We start from the raw sequence: 23,312 nt of genomic DNA, 5'->3' as shown, positions 1-23,312 counted from the left end.
TGGTGGCTCTGCAGGCAACGGCGTGGCAGCCGCAGGTGGTGGTGCTGCAGGCTGGACGGATCCCTTGGACCCTCCAGCGACGACAGGAGACGACGGGCCCCTTAGACCCTCCAGCAACGTCAGGAGACAAAGGCCGGAGCGGTCCCTCGGACCCTCCAGCAGAGACAGGAGTCAAAGGCCGGAGCGGTCCCTCGGACCCTCCAGCGGAGACTGAGACAAAGGCCGGAGCAGTCCCTCGGACCCTCCAGTGGAGACGGTCACAAAGCCAGCAGGCATGGAGTCCACTGGCAGACATGAAGACAATGGGTGTTGTGCTGAGCACTGGCTCTGCCCAGACAGCACTGACACGGAGTAGTTCTCTGGGGGCTGCTTAACCTTCAGGGGTCCAGAATCAGCTGGGGACTGAAACCTAGCCTCTGGGGAGACCCTGGAGTGCATAACTGTGCCCAAAGCAGCTAAAGCGCAAAAAACACCCTGGGTGGAAATTAGATTTTCTCCCTGCATGGAGTGAATGAGTGAGACTGGTGACAGAATGAGTGATGGAGCTAGCGGTGACACTGGAGCCTGAGCTACGGGTAGCGGTGACATTGGAGCCTGGGCTACGGGTAGCGGTGACACTGGAGCCTGGGCAACGCGTATTGGGGACACTGGAGACTGAGCTACGGGAGGCGCCGGAGACTGACCTACGGGAGGCGCCGGAGACTGAGCTACGGGAGGCACCGGAGACTGAGCTACGGGAGGCACGGGAGACTGAGCTACGGGAGGCACGGGAGACTGAGCTACGGGAGGCACCGGAGACTGAACTACGGGAGGCACCGGAGACTGAACTACGGGAGGCACTGGAGACTGACCTAAGGGCGAGTGAGCAGCTGACACTGGAAACAGAGCGGAAGGTGGCTGCTGGGCAGCTAACCGAGCTGAAGGTGGCTGCTGGGCAGCTAACCGAGCTGAAGGTGGATGCTGGGCAGCTAAACGAGCTGAAGGTTTCTGCTGGGCAGCTAAACGAGCCTGTGGCTGGGCAGCTAAACGAGCTTGAGGCTGGGCAGCTAGCTGAGTCGAAGGCTGCTGAGCAGGTGAATAACTGTTCACTTTAGTAGTTGCCACGCAAAACACAGCCCCGGAATAAACAGTTCCATAGTCCAAAGCAGCATGGTTGGGGGGAAGCGATTCCAATAACCACGGGAGGCCGGAAAAGAGGGCGATGCTCTTCCGGGGGGTCTTCCAGCCACAGGCTGAGAAGATTCTCAACAGTGAAAATAATGTCATCCCTTAGCTCCTCAGAAGGGTTGCAAACTGCTGGGTCCATGCTGGCTGGTTCGTACTGTCACGGGTTGCCGGGGAAAGATGAACTACAAAGAGACTGAACTACAGGAGGCACCGGAGACTGAACTACAGGAGGCACCGGAGACTGACCTAGCAAACCTAGCTTGTAAACAACCTAGCTGTTGTTTACAAGCTAGGTTTTTTTGTGGGATCGTGAGACCTGGATTTCTTCCTGATGAGGAAGATGGCGAGCCTTTCCCTTTGAACCGAACCACAGCCATTCCGAGTTGCTCTTCTCTCACGAACAATTGCAACAGTGCGGTAGGACAAAATCGCACCAATCACAGACTTTTGACCTTTTGGATTTGACTTGACTGAACACTGACTATTAAGCTGGCAAGACTGACATAGCTGAGCTCAGATAGGATTCTGGGGTATTATTATTGCTGTTGTTGTATTTTATTTTATGTTTTCATTCCTGTTTATGAAGTGCTGTTTAATTGTTGCTATATAGTTCAATACAATTCAAAGCAACTTTACCTGTGGCTCCAGTCATTCTTCTGCACGCAGCTCCCTCCTACGACTCTAGCTATTGGCCCATTCTCTCCATCTTACTTTAACTTCCCCTACCCTATCCTGTACTTGGCTACATAATGTTTTAGTTTTCTATTTAGTATTGAATTTAGTCCTGGTTTCTGCTTTTATGTTTAGTTGTATCTTGGTAGCCAGGGATCGGTCCCACGGGGCCTCTGCTCCTGGCTGCCGCCCGACATACATTACACCTGACCCCTACAGCGCCTCCTGCAGGTGGTGGGCCTACAGGGTCCATGGACTAAGACCCAGCCACCAGACACTCACCCTCAGGCACCATCCCCATGCCTGGCTCCAGGGTGGGGCCCCGGTAACCCAATCCAGGGCAGTGTGAACTGTTCCCTTGATTGTAAACTCATAGAAGTCTTTTCAATCGCTCTTTGTCTGGTACCTCACTCAGGACCAGTTTGTCATTGGGACACCCTAACAAACCCCCTGGTTGTGGAACACTGGACCAGCTCTTTACCCTCTCGAGGATCCTGGAGTGTGCATAGGAGTTTGCCCAACCAGTCTATATGTGTTTTGTCGACCTGGAGAAGGCATTCGACCATGTCCCTCGGAGTGACCTGTGGGAGCTGCTTGGGGAGTATAAGGGTTTCTGACCCATTGCTACGGGCCATTCTATCCTTATACAACCGCATAGCTTGGTCTGCATAGCCAACATCAAGTCAAACTTGTTTCCAGTGGGTGATGGACTCCACTAGATGTCGTGCTAACTCCAGGTTAGGGACGAGTTCCTGCCCCAAGTGGAGGAGTTTAAGTATCTCGGGGTCTTGTTCACGAATGACAGGAGTGGGTGACAACAGTCGGATTGGTGCAGTGACGTGGACGGTGTACCAGTCCGTTGTGGTGAAGAGAGAGCTGAGTGTAAAAGCGAAGCTCTCAATTTACCGGTCGATCTACGTCCCTACCCTCACCCTATGGCCACGAGTTGTGGATAGTGACCGAAAGAACAAGATTGTGGATACAAGCGGCGAAAATTAGCTTCCTCTGAAGGGTGGCTGGCCTCTCCCTTAGAGATAGGGTGAGAAGTTCAGCCATCCGGGAGGGGCTCAGAGTAGAGCCGCTGCTCCTCCACATCGAAAGGAGCCAGCTGAGGTGGTTTGGGCATCTGACAAGGATGCCTCCTGGGCGCCTCCTGGGTGAGGTGTTCCGGGCATGTCCCACCGGGAGGAGGCCCCGGGGCAGACCCAGGACACGCTGGAGAGATTATATCTCTCGGCTGGCCTGGGAATGCCTTGGTGTTCCCCCGGATAAGCTAGAGGAGGTGGTTCAGTCAGTCAAAGGCCCAACTCACAAACGCAGTCATACCCTGGATGTCATACTTTCTTGCGGCCTATCCTCCTTGACACTAAAATTTGTAACATAAATTTTTCGGACCACATGTCTTATTTGAGTGTCATCAAATGTGCTGCTCCTATAAAAATCTAAATCAGACATCACCTGTTAACAAGTCCACTCATTCGACAACTGATAGTCTGCTTTCCCTGTTCAATTAAGCTTGTCTGGAAATACTGGATTCCATTGCTCCTTTTACCACCAGGTATCTAAAACCTAAAACCCAACCATGGTTGAATAATGACACCAGGGAACGCAGACAGGTATGTAGTAAAGCGGAATTAAAGTGGAAAAAGGACTGTCTCCAGGTGTCGTTTGAGGCACTTAGAGAATCCCTGTCAACTTACCAGAAAGCTGTCAGAGCAGCAAAAACAAAATACTTTTCCAAGATCGTGTCCAACAATTACCATAAACCTCTGATTTTATTTGGTATTATAAATTCAGTTCTTAATCCTCCTACTACTGTTCTTCATATAGCAGTGAACATAACATGTGAGAATCTACTGAAATTCTTCATTAATAAAATTGTAGATATCAGGTCTCACACTATTTCTCCCATTTCTGACCCACGTGTTTATACTCCAACTTTGGCCGTTTTTGACCACTCCGAGCCAGTATCCCTTACATTACTTAATAAAGTAGTCAGAAACTTGGAACCTTCGAATTGTACCTTGGATATCATTCCACCTAGCTTACTGATAGATGTTTTTGACACTGTTGGTACATGTTTGCTTTCCATTGACAATAACAGTCTTCAGTCTGGGTCTGTTCCCTCTGACTTTAAACATGATGTGGTGGAACCCATCCTTAAAAAGCAGAATCTGGACTCAACAGTTCTATCAAATTACCGTCCAATCTCTAAATTGTCCTTTTTGTCAAAAATTCTGGAGAAAATTGTCCTTCTGCAGCTTCAGACCTTTTTAGATCAACACGACATTGGTGAACTATTCCAGACTGGTTTTGAAACGCACCACAGCACTGAAATTGTTCTTTTAAAAGTTTCTAATGACCTTTTAACTTTTACTGACTTGGGAGATTCTGCTATTTTAATATTATTAGACCTCAGTGATCACAGTATTCTTATCTGTCGACTGGAACAATGTGTCGGAATTAAAGGGCTTGTTTTGGAATGGTTTAAATCCTACTTATCTAATCGTACTTTTCTGTTAGATTCAGACACATTGTCTCCAAGGACCGCGCTTTTTTGCGGGGACCTCTTTTCAATTTACATGCTCTCGTTGGGATCAGTTTTTTTAAAATACGGTATTTTGTTTCATTGCTGCGCAGACGATTCTCAGATTTACCTTCCACTGAAATTAAAATCAGTAAATCCTCTGAAGGGACTGTTTAATTGTCTAAAAGATGTAAAGACATGGATGGCTCTAAATTTTCTAAATCTAAATGAACAGAAAACTGAGGTCATTGTCTTTGGTCCTTCTAACCATTATGACCTTGGCCCCTTAGAAAACTATAAAAGACCGTTTGCCAAGAAATTTAGGGGTGATTTTTGACAGCAATTTAACCTTTGATAAACAGATAAATAATGTAGTCAAAACCAGCTTCTTTCATCTTCACTTAATTGCAAAATTTAAACCCTTTCTCTGTTTCAGAGATTTTGAGAAAGCGATCCATGCCTTCATCTCACCTCAACTTCTGTAATAGCCTCTACTTTGGTGTTACCTCTTCATCAACTAGCCAACTGTAGCTAGTCCAAAACGCTGCAGCACGACTCCTAACTGCCACACGCAAGTGAGATCATATATCTCTTATACTTGCATCACTACACTGGCTGCCAGTCAGCTTTCAAATTGACTTTAAGATCTTAACACTTGTTTTTAAGACCTTGCATGGACTAGCCCCTACATATCTTGCTGATCTCCTAACCTGGTATTCTCCCCCAAGATCCTTGAGGTCTGCAGACCAAATGCTTTTGGTTGTCCCCAGGTCCAGACTAAAACACAGAGGAGACCGGGCATTTGCCGTGACTGCCCCCAAACTGTGGAATACATTGCATATCAGATCCTCCCCAACAGTGGATACTTTTAAAATCTGCTTAAAGACCCATTTTTATTCTCTGGCTTTTGATTCATCATGACTTTGTTACCATTATTCTTTGTATGATTTTATTTTCTTCTAAAACACTATTCTATTTTTCTTTTATGTCTTCTGCTTTGTCCATTTTATTGTACAGTACTTTGGTCAACACATGTTGTTTTTAAAAAGTGCTATATAAATAAATTTGAAGTTGAACTTGATCACCCTTTGTGCATTGAGTCCGTTGTGTGCTACATTTAGGGTTACTCGTTATGGCCAAGGGTAAATGGTGCATGGGATGCAAAACCTAAAAATCCTTAGAATACTTTTGAAACCATTAATCAAACGCTCACTTTGCTAAGAATTTTGATCATTTGGTTGAGGAAAGAAGTATACAGGATTAGAGTTTCTCGCTGTAACTCTTTCTGCATACATACTCTTACACTTTTCTGTGCACATCACCATGAATGCTTAAAATGAATAGAGATTGCAAAAGACACATTTTGTCATAAAAAAAAAAAATCAGATCTATCTCTCTAGATAGATTTAGCTAAAAAGCATGGAGGTAAAATTCTGTTTACTATGCGAATGCTGATAACAACTGCAACACGGTAGCCCAAACTGATGTTATGTGTTTTTTTTCCAGACCTCCCCTGTAACATTTATTTATTTATTTAAACTAATGACATGAGTCGAATCTTTAAAATCAGTGAATGTTGCCATTCTTATGTGCTGTCATGGTGCTCCTTTACCTTGTCTGGCAAGCTAATGATGAGTTCTGCATCACCAGGTGACCAGCTGTGTCTCAGCAGAGTTTGCAGGAAGTAGTGGCTACAAGCTGCAAGGACAGCCCTGTGTGCTCGTAGCTCCCTGCCCTCTACAAGTACAGTCACATCGCACAAGATGCCCTGCCGCCGTTGATCCTCCAGGCACAACATCATATTGGCACAGTGGACTTTGGATTCATATACGTACAGAGGCGTTGCCGCCTCACTATCTTGCTGCTTGCCTGTCGACATCACTCTGTGTAGCACCCTGCACAGAGAAAAGACACATGTCAGGACACAATATCAGTTAAGCTTAAACTATTTGTATGAGTAACATTTTCTTTTTCAAAACACCAAAAAGAAGTAAATAAGTAAATAATTAAATTGGGATTAGTATTGTTCAATACGAGTGATTACCTTTACAATCTCAAGGACATACCAAGAAATATTTAGCCTGGTATTAAAAATACTGATCCAATACAGATACTTTGTACATAAACTTAATGTGTTTGGGGGAAAAAAAGTAGTCCATCCATCTTCTTCCGGTTATCTGGGGCCGGGTCTTGGGGCAGCAGCCCAAGCAGAGAAGCCCAGATCCCCCTCTCCCCGGCCACTTCCTCCAGCTTGGGGAACATCAAGGCATTCCCAGACAAGCCGAGAGATAATCTCTCCAGCATCTCCTGGTTCTGCCCCGGGCCTCCTCCCAGTGGGACATGCCCGAAACACCTCACCCAGTAGGCGCCCAGGAGGCATCCTTGTCAGATGCCCGAACCACCTCAACAGGCTCCTTTTGATTTGGATGGCTGAACTCCTCAACCTAAGGGAGAGGCCAGCCACCCTTCGGAGGAAGCTAATTTTCGCCGCTTGTATCCGCGATCTCGTTCTTTCGGTCACTACCCACAGCTTGTGACCATAGATAAGGGTAGGGAAGTAGATCGACCACTAAATTAAGAGCTTTGCTTTTACACTCAGCTCTCTCTTCACCACAATGGACCAGTACAGTGTCAGCATCAGCATCACTGCAGCTGCAGCACTAATCCATCTTTCCATCTCCTACTCCCTTTTCGCATCACTCGTGAACAAGACCCCGAGATACCTAAATTCCTCCACTTGGAGCAGAAACTCCTCCCTGACCTGGAGTGGGCACTCCACCTTTTTCCGACTGAAGACAATGGCCACAGATTTGGAGGTGCTGAATCTCATTCTCACCATTTCACACTCGGCTGCAAACCATTCCAGTGCAAGCTGGAGGCTGTCACCTGATGAAGTCAACAGAACCACATCACTATTTGTTGTAATAGTTTAATTATGAACAATTATCATGCAAAAAGTAAAAAAAACGGAAACATCAGTACCTACATTTTAAAATATGCAATTAACAGGCAAAAACAAATGTATACCTCCAGACAATTGGTCATGTATGGAACTATTAGGAACAAACTTTCCACTGTACTCAAAAGTTGTTACAATTTTTTCCAGCAGAATAATATAGTGAATAAAGTGAACTTTACCAACCAAGACATCTTAAATATGTCATTCTAGTACATTATTAATAGTTTATGGTCCAGCAAAGAACCTCAGGTAACCTTCAGTAAATGTGAGTTTGTACATTCTGATATTGTTGATTTAAGTAACTGTTTAACCAATAACTATCCCTCTAATACAATGTCTCTCCAGCTTTTTAATCAGTAATCCAAGCTCTATTGTGTTAAATGGTTTTTACTTCAATAAACACTACCAAAGTATATTTTCTGTTATCCAATGCATTTGCTATGTCTTCTGATAGCTGCCATACAGCTAAAGCTATTAACTATAGCAGACATATTTGCTCTAAACCAGTAATGTCAGTCAGTTAATAGACATTTATTGTTTTTTCTAGGAAACATGTTTCAACTCACTGACTGCAGACACATTTCAGTAGTTTTACTATACATTCTATGTTTTTCTTACTAGCCACATTTTAGTTCCACTCCAATCAGTGGACTTTTGTAATTACATTTTTACCAATATCAATTATTTCTTTTTCATTAACTCTTATAATAAAAAAGGAGTACTCCCTCCTTTAATATTTTAAAAAAAGTTTGGTGTTCTTGACTTACATGTATTAAAACCAAACTGCAAACTGCTTTACTGCTGCACATTTTCCTGCACCCTTTGACAAACACCTGGTCTATTCATGCATACAGGCACTTTAAAAAGTTTTTTTCAGTGCACTCTCTGAACACTTAGATGGCACACTTGTTCTTGGAGGCGACCTCAACCTTGGACTAAATGAAGAAATGGATAGGCTCGATACAGCAGGAACTCAGCATAATTGGCAGTCCACAAATATAATCAAACAGTTTATGAGCGACTTTGGTCTTTGCGATGCATGGCGCTCCCTTCACACCAACAGTAAGGAATATACTTTTTTCTCACATGTTCATCACTCCTACTCTCGTCTGAATTATTTTTTGGTCAGCAGCTCACTGCTGAGTGACATTTCAGACACTGAGATTCACCCTATAGCTGTCAGCGATCATGCTCCTGTATCTTTAACACTAATGCTCAAGAATAATACTAAGCCAAGTAAAAACTGGAGATTTAATACATCACTGCTTAAAGATGAAGACTTTATTAAATATTTTAAAAAAGAGTGGACTTCATATTTAGACTATAATGACACTCCCGTAACATCAGCTTCTGTTTTATGGGAAGCAGGGAAAGCTGTGATGAGAGGTAAAATAATTCCTTTCTCATCACATAAAAAGAAAAAAGAATAGAAAAATATTCAGGAATTAGAAAAAAAACATCAAATCCCTAGAAGAAGCCTACGTGTCCCACCAAGATCAGGAAACATTGAACAAAATACACAAAACAAAACAAGAATTAAATGAGATAATTGATTACAAAAACAGAATTCTTAGTACAAAGACTACGCTTACAAAATTATTAACATGGTAATAAATCTGGTCAATTTCTAGCAAACCAGCTAAAAATAAATAAAGAAAAAACAACTATATGTGCTGTTCAAGATTCATCTGGGAACACAATACATGACCCAAAACAAATAAACAACATTTTCAGAGATTTCTATAAAACGTTGTATTCACCACAAATAAATCCATCTAAAAAGGAAATTGATCAGTTTTTGAACAACATAACTCTTCCAAAATTATTACAAACTCAAGCAATGGCACTGGATTTGCCACTGACGCCAGGTGAACTCCAGCAAGCCCTGATAAGCATGTCCAATAATAAGGCTCCAGGTCCAGACGGCTTTCCTGCAGAATTCTACAAAGAATTCTGGACGATTCTAGCACCAGTTTTTTACAGAACGTTGTTGAAATCAAAGAAAAGGGCAGACTTCCATCAAATATGAATTCTGCAAACATTAATCTCCTGCTAAAACCAGGCAAAGACCCTGTATATCCCTCAAGCTATCGTCCAATATCCCTTATAAATGTAGACCTCAAAATATTCTGCAAAGCTCTCTCAAAGAGATTAGAGAAAATAACCCCCCTCTTAATTCATCCTGACCAAACTGGTTTCATAAAAGGTAGGCACTCATCAACAAATACACGTAGATTACTTAACTTGATAGACTACTCATACAGTAAAAACATCGAAACTACAATATTTTCTCTAGATGCAGAAAAACAAAAAAGCGTTTAACAGAGTTAACTGGAAATTTCTATTTGCAACTTTACACAAATTTGGTTTTGGATCCTCTTTCATTAACTGGTTAAAAATATTATATAATTCCCCAACAGCTTGTGTCAAAACAAATGACCAGACATCCTCCAGCTTCTGTCTCCTGAGGGGCACCAGGCAGGGATGCCCACTCTCCCCTGCACTGTTTGCCATTTTTATTGAACCACTAGCAGCAGCAATTAGACAGAATTCAGTAATTAAGGGCATAAAATGCAAGAACATGAAACATAAAATCAGCCTTTATGCGGATGATGTGTTACTTTTTCTCCAAAACTCACTAACCAATATCTCTGGGGTGATTGAATTGATAAACTCTTTTGCAAGAATATCAGATTACTCAATTAACTGGCCAAAATCTACAGTCACTCCTTGGTGGCTGCTTGTCAGGGCCTGGAGCCTGGGGCTCGCTCGGGCCACTTCGGGGGTGGGGTGCCCTCGGCCTCTCGGCCTGGGGCTCGGTCACTCTGGCACAGCTGGCTGCCAGCGGAGCTCACGGGAACGTCACTGCAACCCCCCCTGGCTTCTGCTCCGCAGCTGCTGAGTGACCCCTCATCTGGGACTCTCCTCAGCTCTTTCTGGGATAGTGGTGCAGCCCCCCCTCTGTTGGTCTTCCTTGGTCTCTTGTGTTCTGGGGGCCTCTGGATGTCTGGAGCCTGGATCTCCTCCATACCTGCTTCATGCCCTGGAGGACGGGGCTGTGGCCCCCCCACATGCTCTTGCAAATCATTACATGAAGGAACCTTTTAAAAACAAACGCGTCCATGCTCACAGGTGTACACACGGGTGCTCACACACACAAACTACACCCTTTTTGGCTCCTACCTCAAAGCACACTGTGCTGTCGATCTTACGTGCTGCACAATAATGTTTAACACTTAGTATTTACTGTTACATTCCCATAGATCATCGTGATGTTGTTTATTATGTTGCTCTTTTTTTCTTCTTCTGCTTGTTTTCTTTTTTCTTTCTCAACAGGTGAACCAAGTGATTGATATATGTATTTTTTGTCTGCTTATTTTGTTGGTTTTTGTCCTTTATCCCCGTCCCTCTTCCCCGCTGTTTTTCTTTCCCTTTCGTTCTCCCCTTTCTTTTCCCCAGTCAAGCCTGTCCTGTATTTAACAAGTGAAAATAAAATAAAATAAACAATAAAAGGTGAATCAAATAGACCATTACGGCAAGGCTGGGATGGTCCATTTGGTAAAGTAAATCCGTTGGGCATCTTTCTTTGCCTTTAGACAATAATTCTGATGGCAAAAGAGCCAAACGGGACAGGCAAAAAAAAAAAAAAAAAAAGAAGAAGCAGCTATGATTCAGTTTCTAATATTGTCTCTTCAAATCTCTTCAAAACAGCGTACAGAAAAAATACATACATATACATATAAATACAGACACAATGGACAGGATACTGTTTAAACTTGTCATTTTACACACACACACACACACACGCACACACGCACACACACACACACACACACTTTATGTATTTGACAGAATTCCACACAGATTGCGGGCAGCTCTGTCCAGAAGCTTTTCATTGTGTTTCATTTTCATGCTGTAGTACCAAAAAATCTGACACAGACAGCTGAGCATGCAGTCTGTATTTCTCATCAACATTAGGCTCTATATGTGTGTCTGCTGACTCATAGTTTTTAAATAGGCACATCCTAGCACCGGGGTTTGCCGAAATAGTACTAACGTTCAGTTTTTTCTCCCTGCTCATCTCAGCACTGCAGATCATCTCCTGCATTACCTTACCAACACTTCAGGCTTATCCCATTAAGCACTGGGTTTTTTTTGTTGCCTGAATGTTGTCCGCTGCCACTATTTACCCACTGGACTCCTTTTTTCATTAAGTATATTTCGGCATTCTGCTAGATGGAAAACAAAATAAAAATAAACAGCAATCCTCAAGATTGCTATTTGCTGTCATACAGGCTTTGGAAATACAGATATTATTTTTATAGTTTAAGACACATCTTGTGGCTTTTATCAATGGATCAGTCAGTAAAGAAGCTCCAGCAGTGAACGCATGCTAAAAGATTTTTGTCAATTTGCCTTTTTCCATTTTTTCCATCAATTTAAACTAAAGACCTGTATACACATTCTGGCGGAGTATCCAGAGAAAACCCATGTAAACACGGGGAAAGCATGCAAACTCCACAAAGAAAGGCCCTGGCTGGATGGTGGAGTCAAAGTCAGGACCTTGTTGTTGTGAGGTAACAGTGCTATATGAACTCCCAGTCTCAATTTGGGTCAAGGACACCCGCTCTACTGTTAAGATTATGCTTAAAAATTAACTTTTCGATGACGCTAAGGAGCAGCTGAAGAGCTGTTAGGACATTTTAGGAAAAGTTGTATACATTAGAATGTACCATAGATCAGGTAGATATGGATAATTTTCTGTCTCAGATACGCATGCCAGCTCTGTTCAAGGGAAAACAAAGACAGCCTGGGCGCAATATTGGACCTCTTCAACAAGAGCAAGCTATACAGAGACTGAGTTCTGAGAAGTCCCCTGGGAATTTCCCAGAGACTTTTATGAGGAGTTTGTCCAGTCACACTACACATATCTTGCGTTTATTGAGATTTGGAAATGTCTGCTGCGATTTATTTTATGCGGATGACAAAGGATTCAGAAACTTTATTCATGCAGGCCCATATGACAGAGAATATGCATGTTCTTTTTGTTTTCATATTATAATTTATAATTTATTTGTAAAAACTCCAAAACACATAAAAACTCAGAAGCATGTAAAAACTCCAAAACACGTACAAAACACAACAGAAGTGCTCCAGGATGCTAGGCGCAGTGTTTAGCTTTTGTTACCTAGTGGCTACACAAGCCAGCAAGTACCAACGACCGGATTTGGTGTGTGGTAGTAACAGGTAAATTAACTTTTTTTGTTAATTATTTGAATATATATGAGTGCTTGTGTATAAATACACAAACAATACACACATGCTTTCAATTGTGTAATTTAAGTGATCTAGGTAGCTCTGTTTTGGAAGTTCAGTTAACTCTAGGAATGTGTTTTGGAGTTTGTACGTGCTTTGTCTCCAGGGTCCACCACATATATTTATATATAAACATATATAAATAAAACCACTTTTTCACATTAGTAATTCCTTTTGTGCATAATTTTATATTATTGTTAATAATAAATTAATTAAAGCAACAAAACAACCTGAAGAGCCGGTTCGGAGCCGAAAGAGCCGGAAATCCCATCACTAATCCGCTGACTTGTGCTGCTGCTGCTCTCAGGTTTATATTCTTTATGTATTTCCACAACTGAATTCAGCAAGATGTAAGCTGAGGTTTCGTGAGTTGTCTTGGCTGTCTACCAATACACCACAATGAACCATTTATACAGCCTTTATACTAGACTGTATACCAGGGGTGGGGAACTGCAGGCCTCAAGGGCCAGTGTCCTGCAGGTTTCAGGTCTCACCATGGGTCAACACACCTGAATCAAATGATTAGTTCATTACCAGGCCTCTGTGGAACCCCAAGACATGTTGAGGAGCAGTTAAAGTCACCACCAATAATAATGTTGGCGGTAACTGTAGGTATTAAGTTGAAAACATTCTTTAAAAAAAATCAGGATTATCCACATTTGGAGCATAGATGTTAAGCAACATTATCGGTAGTGGATTAATTTGACCAGTGACTATGGAGGTATCTGCCATATGGGTCAGCGATCACAAAGTCTGGACAGAATGAAACATTCTTTTTAAGGAGAATCGCAACACCTCCGGCCTTACTGGTAAAAGGAGCTTGATACACTTGAGATATCCAATTTGCTCTTAATCTTCGTTGGTTGTTAATATTTATATGAGTTTCCTGAAGGAATATTATATCTGCTTTGAGTGATTTAAGGTGTGAGAGAACTTTACGTCTTTTAATTATATGTCCGAGAACTATTTTTACATCATTTCCCTCAAAGCACACCTCATTGTTTAACCCAAACATCATGTATCAACTCGATCAGATATCGACTTCCATTGCCATCCGCGTACATATACACACACACACATAAAAAACAAAAACAAAAAAAATACACCGCACTTAAACAGCCTAAAAAAACAAACAAAAAAACCCCATAGGCACTCCCCATCCACCCCCCACCCCCGCATAAAGCACTTCTAGAATAAAGTACTGGCGTCCCTCTCGGCCCAAGGCCACTGGGCACACGGCCTTCAACACATTCCTCCACAGAGTGTCCAATTCAATCAGGAAAAAACCCCCACTACGCTTAACTCCGTGCTCAAACAAACTGTTAAATAGAAGAAAAATCAATATACCGGTCTCTCAGAACATTAAAGAATATTTTACAGAAGAAGCTTAAATCATACAGCTCTATTACAAACTATTCAGCTCAGAGTTTATAAACACGGACACCTCACCCGGAGTAGAAAAGACCTTCAGGTAAATGGCCTGGCCTGTATTTGTATAGCGCTTTTCTAGTCCCTAAGGACCCCAAAGCGCTTTACACATCCAGTCATCCACCCATTCACACACACATTGGTGATGGCAAGCTACATTGTAGCCACAGCCACCCTGGGGCGCACTGACAGAGGCGAGGCTGCCGGACACTGGCACCACCGGGCCCTCTGACCACCACCAGTAGGCAACGGGTGAAGTGTCTTGCCCAAGGACACAACAACCGAGACTGTCCAAGCCGGGGCTCGAACCGGCAACCTTCCGATTACAAGGCGAACTTCCAACTCTTGAGCCACGATCGCCATTATATTTCACATGAAGGTTAGCTGGATACCGAAGACTGTGTTCCATTTTTTTCTCCCAAAACCTGGTCTTGTTAGGAGAGACGGCGTCCATCCCACTTTGGATGGAGCAGCTCTTATTTCTAGAAATATGGACAAATTTATTAAACACCAAAAATATCTCTATCCAGAGTTGGGACCAGGAAGCAGAGTTGCAGTCTTACACGCCTCTCTGCAGCTTCTCTCCTCCTATTATCTCCCCAAAACCCCATCCCCATAAAGAGTGTTTCAGCTCCCAAACAGACAAAAAAAACAAACAAACTAAAATCCAGCAAAAAATGTCTTAAACATAAAAAAAAAAATCACAAAGAAAGAACAATACAGTATTCACATCTGAACCAAAGAGTAAAACAGTGAAATGTGGATTATTAAACATTAGGTCTCTCTCCTCCAAGCCTCTGTTAGTGCATGACTTAATAATTGATCACCAAAGGATCAGCAGGTGGATTATGTTAGTTTAAATGAATCAACACCCCTGAGTCATTCTAACTATCAGAAACCTCAAAGCACAGGCCGAGGGGGAGGTGTGGCAGCAATTTTTCACACCAGCCTATTAATCAACCAAAGACCCAGACAGACTTTTACTTCATCTGAAAGCCTGATGCTTAGCCTCGTCCACCCCAGCTGTAAAACTCAGAAACCAGTCTTACTTGTTATCATCTATCGTCCACCTGGGCCTTACACAGAGTTTCTGTCTGGTTTCTCAGACTTTTTATCTGATTTAGTTCTCAGCTCAGATAAAATAATTATTGTGGGTGATTTTAACATCCATGTAGATGCTAAAAATGACAGCCTCAACATGGCATTTAATCTGTTATTAGACTCAATTGGTTTCTCTCAAAATGTAAAAGAACCCACCCACCACTTTAATCACACTCTAGATCTTGTTTTAACATATGGCATAGAAACTGAACATTTAACAGTGTTTCCTGAAAACCCTCTGCTGTCTGATCATTTCCTGATAACATTTACATTTACAATAATTGATTACACAGCAGATAATGTCACAGACGTAACATTATCTACAGCTACTTTCAGTACCTACTAGAGGAGACTGTGCCTTCGCCGTTGCCGCACCCAAATTATAGAATAATGATCCTCTTGACATTCGCGCATCTGTTTCTATTAAATCTTTAAATCACGTCTAAAAAATTACTTGTTTAACCTAGCATTCGAGGCTAATTAGGGTGATTTTCATCTGGCTCTGCATTTACATGATGTAATTATTTTATATCTGTAATTTATATAAATATAAATAAATATATTGCAATTTTATCTGTATCATGATATTACTGGAAAGCACTTTGGTGTACAATAAATTTGATATAATCAAATAAATTTGAAATGATATGATATGATACCACTGATATTCATTTAGAGTCTTTTTCTCCCATTGATCTTTCTGAGTTAACTTCAGTAATTCACAAGTGTGTGAATGGGTGGATGACTGGATGTGTAAAGCGCTTTGGGGTCCTTAGGGACTAGTAAAGCGCTATACAAATACAGGCCATTTACCATTTAATTACTTTCTCCAAACCATCAACATGTCTTTTAGGCCCCATTCCTACAAGACTGCTCAAAGATGTCCTACCATTAATTAATGCTTCAATCTTAAATATGATCTATCATCTATCTCTAATATTCAGCTATGTACCACAGGCCTTCAAGCTGGCAGTAGTTAAACTGTTACGTAAAAAGCCATCTCTAGACCCATCATAGCTAATTATAGGCCAATCTCCAACCTTCCTCCAATAAAGATTCTTGAAAGAGTAGTTGTCAAACAGCTAACAGATCATCTGCAGAGGAATGGCTTATTTGAAGAGTTTCAGTCAGGTTTCAGAGTTCATCATAGCACAGAAACAGCTTTAGTGAAGGTTACAAATGATCTTCTTATGGCCTCTGACAGTGGACTCATTTCTGTGCTTGTCCTGCTAGACCTCAGTGCAGCGTTCGATACTGTCGACCATAATATCCTATTAGAGCGATTAGAACATGCTGTAGGTATTACAGGTACTGTGCTGCAGTGGTTTGTATCATATCTATCTAATAGACTCCAATTTGTACATGTAAATGGAGAGTCCTCTTCACACACTGAGGTTAATTATGGAGTTCCACAGGGTTCAGTGCTAGGACCAGTTCTGTTTACATTATACATGCTTCCCCTAGGCAGCATCATTAGAAGACATAGCATACATTTACACTGCTATGCAGATGACACCCAGCTCTATCTGTCCATGAAGCCAGATAACACACACCAATTAGTTAAGCTTCAGAAATGTCTTAAATACATAAAGACCTGGATGACCTCTAATTTCTGCTTCTAAATTCAGATCAAACTGAAGTTATTGTTTTCGGGCCTGAAAATCTTAGAAATATGGTATCTAACCAGATTCTTACTCTGGATGGCATTACCTTGGCCTCCAGTAACACTGTGAGGAACCTTGGAGTCATTATTCTAGGGTCTACCTTACAATATAAAGCGACTTGAGGCGACTGTTGTGATTTGGCACAATATAAATAAATGTGAATTGAACAGTGCTAACCCCTGCACCACCATTTTTATCATTATCATTATTATTAGTAGTAGTAGTATATTTTATTTATTTTTTGTGAACAACCCAGTAAGTTACAACAAGAAGTCTGCTAATGTGCAGACTGGCTTCCGTCACCTTTCTCCTGCCCCACAGTATGGAAGTTGTAAGAGAAAACAGATCACAAGAGCGTCAAACATTCTGATGTTAGTGTATTTCTATTAACACAGAGATGAAGAGAGGCTTTGGAGTAGGCTACTTGCTGAAGGATAACAAAGACCTAATCTGTTAACAAGAAGACATGCTCACAATGGCTTCTAAGTCTCCAGTCATATTATCTGAGGAGTAGAAATAACGGGATTTGGTGATGACTGGGTGTAACAAATATTTATATACCACGTGAATAAAGATATTCTAATCAAAATTTAAACAAAAAAGAGCTCTGAGATCATGTCACAGTTTGAGCACAGGGATTGCGATGGTTGAAAAGCAGAAGCAGAGCCAATTCTGACACATCCTTTCTCAGGAATTACAAGATACATAGCGATTTATTCTTATCGTGGAATAGTGTTTACTGAGGTGGCTGTTCAGTAGTTGAGACGGGAGTAAGGCGCAGGGAGGCTGGGTCCTTTGTCCTTCCTCCCCGAGAATGGCAGCGCTCGAGTCCGTTTCTGGAAGCAATTGTCTCCCGCGTAAAACATGTGCCTCCAGTTTAAACTTAAGATAAGTATTAGAGAATGTATTACAAAAATGGGATGCGGTTAGCAAACAAATAACGGTAGACATGTACAAACTGTACTGGTGGTCCAGTACGGAGTACAACAGAGGTTTCTTTCAGTTGGATACTAACAATATTTAGTCGTTTTAATAACGTAAATTCGTGATACTGTTTGTTGAATTTAATTGGCAGTCAGCACAGATTTGTTAAGCTTCGTACTGTCCCGACGTATTTTGCGGCAAAGGTTACGCGTTTTCAAGGCAAACACACATCTAGCGTAGTCCACTGCATACCTGCTGACCCGTGTCAGCAAACCGTAAAAGGCGGGTACGCCTCAGGAATAAGTGAAACCGAGCTCAAAGCAACTCCAGTGAACACAACAGCAATGAAACTGCAACACAAACAAGCGAGGAAATCCAGCCAAACAGATTAGTGCAATCCAGCGCTGACAGAGGTTCTTGTTGCCTGCTTTGTCCACGCGTAGTAAAAGAGCAGAGGAGGACTTACCAGTTTTTGTTGTTGTTTTTCTTGCTCGTCTGCGTTCAATTTCTGAGAAACACAAATTAATCCATGCTGTGCAGTGTCCACAGTCCTTCGACAGGCAGAACCGCAGCTTTTGACAGGCTTTGGACGTGAATCGATCAGTGATACGCGGGTCTCTTGTGAGTGTGATTGTGTGTTAGGATGAAACGCCTTTTCTCCTCCAGCTGCATTGTTGACATTGGTTCCCTGACGTCATGCTGACCCCCCATTCACAACAGCGGCCAAGAGACCCCCTCCCCTCCTACGAAAACAAAGCCCCGCCCTCCAAACGACGTAGCACAGATGTGTTGTGGACTTGAGGCTCAGGAAGATATCAGACCAACATATTCACGAGGTGAATTATCTGTCAAGCTGGTGTTCATTTCAGCAGATCACAATGTTCCAAGCTAATAGCATAACATTTACATTTTGAACAGTGATTCATATTTTTAAAATGCATCATTCACCGACTGTATTCAAATTATAAAAAACAAAATAACTTTTGGGAAAAATCCATTAGGTCTAAAGAGAAGTCGATAAGAATGGAAAAAAATGTTCTAGTTAGAACCCACTTTCCACAATAGTTTGAACACAAATCACGAAGATTTAGAGAATGTAAATAAATAAAGTTTTTTTTTACTTTGACTGTGACTGTGACTTTGATAGGACAATTATTACGCTCTCTGATCCTTCAACAGGACATGATTCTGGAAATCATTGCATTCGCCCACCAACACTTCTGAAAAACAGTGTGAACACAGTTTCTCACTTGATACACAAAAGTTTGCAACAAAACAACAACAACGAGATGGAGAAATACCTTCTCTTGCAAATTTTTGTCTTTTTTACATTTTACACTGTTACAATTCTTTTAGAGATGGATATGTACCTTGTCAACGTTTCTTTTTTCATTGTCCCTAAAATGAAATAACCAATTTGTGTTGCTCAAAAGCACTGGGAACAAAATGAGTGGCATGTTCTTGTTGCTGGTTAAGTTACATTGAATCTAAAGTACAACACTTGTGCAGGCACAAAGCAGGTGTAGTTCTAGCTTTAAATCTTGTGTTTTAAACCCTGTTTGTGTGAAGGCCATTCTGAGCTGGGCAGTGGGTGTGACAGTGTTTCTAATACATAGCATAATCCTGCAGAGCTGTTACATTTTATCAGTTTGCCAAAGACTGGCACCTCTTGGGCTTCATTCTGAGCAGTTAAATTCAGATCAGCCCACATTCTCAATGTCAAGCTGTTATAAATAGCTGTGACTGATTTTTGCAGATTCTCTGGCAACTAAGATCACTGCAGAGTAGAGACGAGATGTATTCATGGTCCCATGAATTATCATGGTAGGAAATAACAAGGGTTGCATGGGCTCTCTCCAGGTAGTCCGTCTTGACGTGATTTATAGCACACCAGCAAAAACCAAGAAAGTGAATGGGTGCGCCTCCACACTCAAACACAAAAATGACTATAGTCAGTGGTTAAAGCGGCATTTGGCAGGTGAACAAGCCCTAACATAAGATATAATGCTGTTCACAGTATCACATCAAATGTGCTGCAGAACTATAGAAAGGGAAATAAAATCAAGTCGGATTTTCAGCAACATGTATACAATCATGATAAAAAAATAAAGTTAACCACACAGTGGAAAGTACAGTAACATGCATATTTTAATTCTCTCCTTTTTAAAACAACCAATGTTGGGCAGCTGAAAAAAAAATCAGTGGATGCAGCAGTAGAAGGCCAGTATGACAGCTACAGTGGGGCAAAAAAGTATTTAGTCAGCCACCGATTGTGCAAGTTCCCCCACTTAAAATGATGACAGAGGTCAGTAATTTGCACCAGAGGTACACTTCAACTGTGAGAGACAGAATGTGAAAAAAAAATCCATGAATTCACATGGTAGGATTTGTAAAGAATTTATTCGTAAATCAGGGTGGAAAATAAGTATTTGGTCACCTCAAACAAGGAAAATCCCTGGCTCTCACAGACCTGTAACATCTTCTGTAAGAAGCTTTTCTGTCCCCCACTCGTTACCTGTATGAATGGCACCTGTTTGACCTCATCATCTGTATAAAAGACACCTGTCCACAGCCTCAACCAGTCAGACTCCAAACTCCGCCATGGCCAAGACCAAAGAGCTTTCGAAGGACACCAGGAAAAGAATTGTAGACCTGCACCAGACTGGGAAGAGTGAATCTACAATAGGCAAGCAGCTTGGTGTGAAAAAATCAACTGTGGGAGCAATCATCAGAAAATGGAAGACATACAAGACCACTGATAATCTCCCTCGATCTGGGGCTCCACGCAAGATCTCATCCCGTGGGGTCAAAATGATCATGAGAACGGTGAGCAAAGATCCCAGAACCACACGGGGGGACCTGGTGAATGACCTGCAGAGAGCTGGGACCAAAGTAACAAAGGTCACCATCAGTAACACACTACAACGGCAGGGAATCAAATCCCGCAGTGCCAGACGTGTTCCGCTGCTGAAGCCAGTGCATGTCCAGGCCCGTCTGAAGTTTGCCAGAGAGCACATGGATGATACAGCAGAGGATTGGGAGAATGTCATGTGGTCAGATGAAACCAAAGTAGAACTTTTTGGTATAAACTCAACTCGTCGTGTTTGGAGGAAGAAGAATACTGAGTTGCATCCCAAGAACACCATACCTACTGTGAAGCATGGGGGTGGAAACATCATGCTATGGGGCTGTTTTTCTGCCAAGGGGACAGGACGACTGATCCGTGTTAAGGACAGAATGAATGGGGCCAAGTATCGTGAGATTTTGAGCCAAAACCTCCTTCCATCAGTGAGAACTTTGAAGATGAAACGAGGCTGGGTCTTCCAACATGACAATGATCCAAAACACACCGCCCGGGCAACAAAGGAGTGGCTCCGTAAGAAGCATTTGAAAGTCCTGGAGTGGCCTAGCCAGTCTCCAGACCTCAACCCCATAGAAAATCTGTGGCGGGAGTTGAAAGTCCGTGTTGCTCGGCGACAGCCCCAAAACATCACTGCTCTTGAGAAGATCTGCATGGAGGAATGGGCCAAAATACCAGCTACTGTGTGTGCAAACCTGGTAAAGACCTATAGTAAACGTTTGACCTCTGTTATTGCCAACAAAGGTTATGTTACAAAGTATTGAGTTGTATTTTTGTTATTGACCAAATACTTATTTTCCACCCTGATTTACGAATAAATTCTTTACAAATCCTACCATGTGAATTCATGGATTTTTTTTTTTTCACATTCTGTCTCTCACAGTTGAAGTGTACCTCTGGTGCAAATTACTGACCTCTGTCATCATTTTAAGTGGGGGAACTTGCACAATCGGTGGCTGACTAAATACTTTTTTGCCCCACTGTACATGAAACACAGTTTCACATACATTATATTGCCAAAAGTGTGTACTCACCCACCCAAATCATTTCATTGAGATGTTCCAATCATTCCTCAACTCATTGAGTTCCAGCGTGGTACCATGTTAGGATGCCACCTGTGTGACAAGTCCAGTGATGAAATTTCCTGGCTATCTTTACTGTATTAATTCATATAGAATAGATATCTGAGATTAAAACTGTCTTATTTTTTTGCTAGATGGGTCTAACAAGGCAGAGATGATACAAACACATAATCCCGCAAAGTTGATTCTGTTCATCTGGACGTAGCTTTACACCCATAATTATACATTACTACAAAAACAGTACAAGAGAAGGAGTATTTCCTGTTTGTGTTATTATTAGAGGTACAAAATAAGATGAGAAATACATTTGACTACAACAGGTTAAGTTGGTATACTGTTTATCTCCTGTTCAATTCAGTTTTATTCATACATCTTAAAAATCACAACAAGTTTCCCTCCCTCGTGTCCTGTTTGCTCTTGTGCTTAAGCATTAAGGCTTGTGAAAACCTTATCACTTCTTTGCTGTTTGAATCTGCTCTTGGGTCCTCATCCACATACTCATCCTGATGTTTGTACGTCACTGTAAAATAATATTCAGCTGAATGAAAACCAGGTGACATGTCTGACACTGAAGCCCTGAGGCTGAGGCGGGGCGTGTCCAAATGAAGCCTATGTCAAGGCCCGTACTGGTCTTCAGAATAGCATGTGACCAAAAATAAATGAGACCCTGTTTCTCTGAAATGACGTCATGGCCTTGTTATATGATTTGAGTTGTTTAAAAGAAGTGGTAGTTAGTTTTTTGCGTGAACTGGATCTGGGGTGATTTTGGCGTTCATTACAAGCTTGCAAGGAGATTGTAAGCACAGTATGAAGCCGGCAAAAAGTCGAAAAATATCAGCAGTTAGGGAGCATTTTGACATGCTGTCATCCAATGACAACATAAGTCTTAAATGAATCTCAGAGATGATGTTTAATTATGTCTATATACATATATATTTATATTACACAGGATCCTATATGGGTATTCTGCAATTGATACATCATTGTTTATATATCGACTAGTATGTAGCCCACGTGTAAAATAAACAGCCGGGCTGCTGTACTTCAAATGACCAGCAGATGTCAGTACTTCCAAATGAGCTATTCAATGAGCTTCATCACACCATCACTAATGGGCAGCATTCATAACCTGTCTACATCTTTCATTTTTTTGATTGTGGATACATTACTGGCATGAATTATTATCCATAAAATTGTAATCTCTCTATAAGATTAAAGTCAACCTTCAAACAAATTTCAAAGAAAGCTAAATAAAAACAAGTTTATGAGACTTTCATATATGTACGGACACATTTGCACGTGAATGTTTACCAACAGACCCTCAAAATGTCAGCTCGTGTAAAAAAAAGAGGCACAGGCTGCAAAATGTATATTTACAGAATCCAAAGGAAAGACTGTGCTTAGTTTGTGATGCACAGGTCACTGTGTTCAAGAACCACAATTTAAAGGTTATCAAACATGCAAACAAATACCAGAACTTGTCTGATAGAGACAAACTGCAGAACCAACAAGGACTTTTTTTTAACAAAACTTCATGCACCAGCTGCCAAGAAAAGTTATTTCATATCCCACAAAATTACTATTAACAGTAAATCTTTTTCTGATGGAGACT

At 41.8% G+C, this 23,312-nt stretch overlaps 2 protein-coding genes across 4 annotated transcripts in view; both read right to left on the bottom strand.

Annotated features, from left to right (window-relative positions):
* Nucleotides 1-18,510, bottom strand: part of bach2a (BACH transcriptional regulator 2a) — a 45,785-nt gene extending 27,275 nt beyond the window's left edge. Inside the window, exons 1-2 of one of the 3 annotated variants that reach the window (XM_085142664.1) lie at nt 18,225-18,510; nt 5,979-6,261 (exon numbers count right to left, since the gene is read on the bottom strand). In XM_085142664.1, coding sequence (XP_084998790.1) covers nt 5,979-6,245 — 267 coding nt within the window. In that variant the 5' untranslated portion in view covers nt 6,246-6,261; nt 18,225-18,510. Of the gene's footprint in view, nt 1-5,978; nt 6,262-18,224 lie in introns of those variants that run through there. The other 2 variants (XM_085142663.1, XM_085142666.1) reach the window with 2 other exon arrangements.
* Nucleotides 144-23,312, bottom strand: part of LOC146496809 (uncharacterized) — a 66,130-nt gene continuing 42,961 nt past the window's right edge. Inside the window, exon 2 of the mRNA XM_085142676.1 lies at nt 144-2,753. Within this exon, the coding sequence (XP_084998802.1) occupies nt 172-1,266 (1,095 nt within the window). The 5' untranslated portion in view covers nt 1,267-2,753 and the 3' untranslated portion in view covers nt 144-171. The remainder of the gene's footprint in view (nt 2,754-23,312) is intronic.

This window comes from Neolamprologus multifasciatus, chromosome 19 (genome assembly GCF_963576455.1).
Source record: "Neolamprologus multifasciatus chromosome 19, fNeoMul1.2, whole genome shotgun sequence".
Classification (NCBI taxonomy): domain Eukaryota; kingdom Metazoa; phylum Chordata; class Actinopteri; order Cichliformes; family Cichlidae; genus Neolamprologus; species Neolamprologus multifasciatus.
Note: the sequence above shows the minus strand (reverse complement) of the source record. Positions and strands in the feature narration are given on the sequence as shown.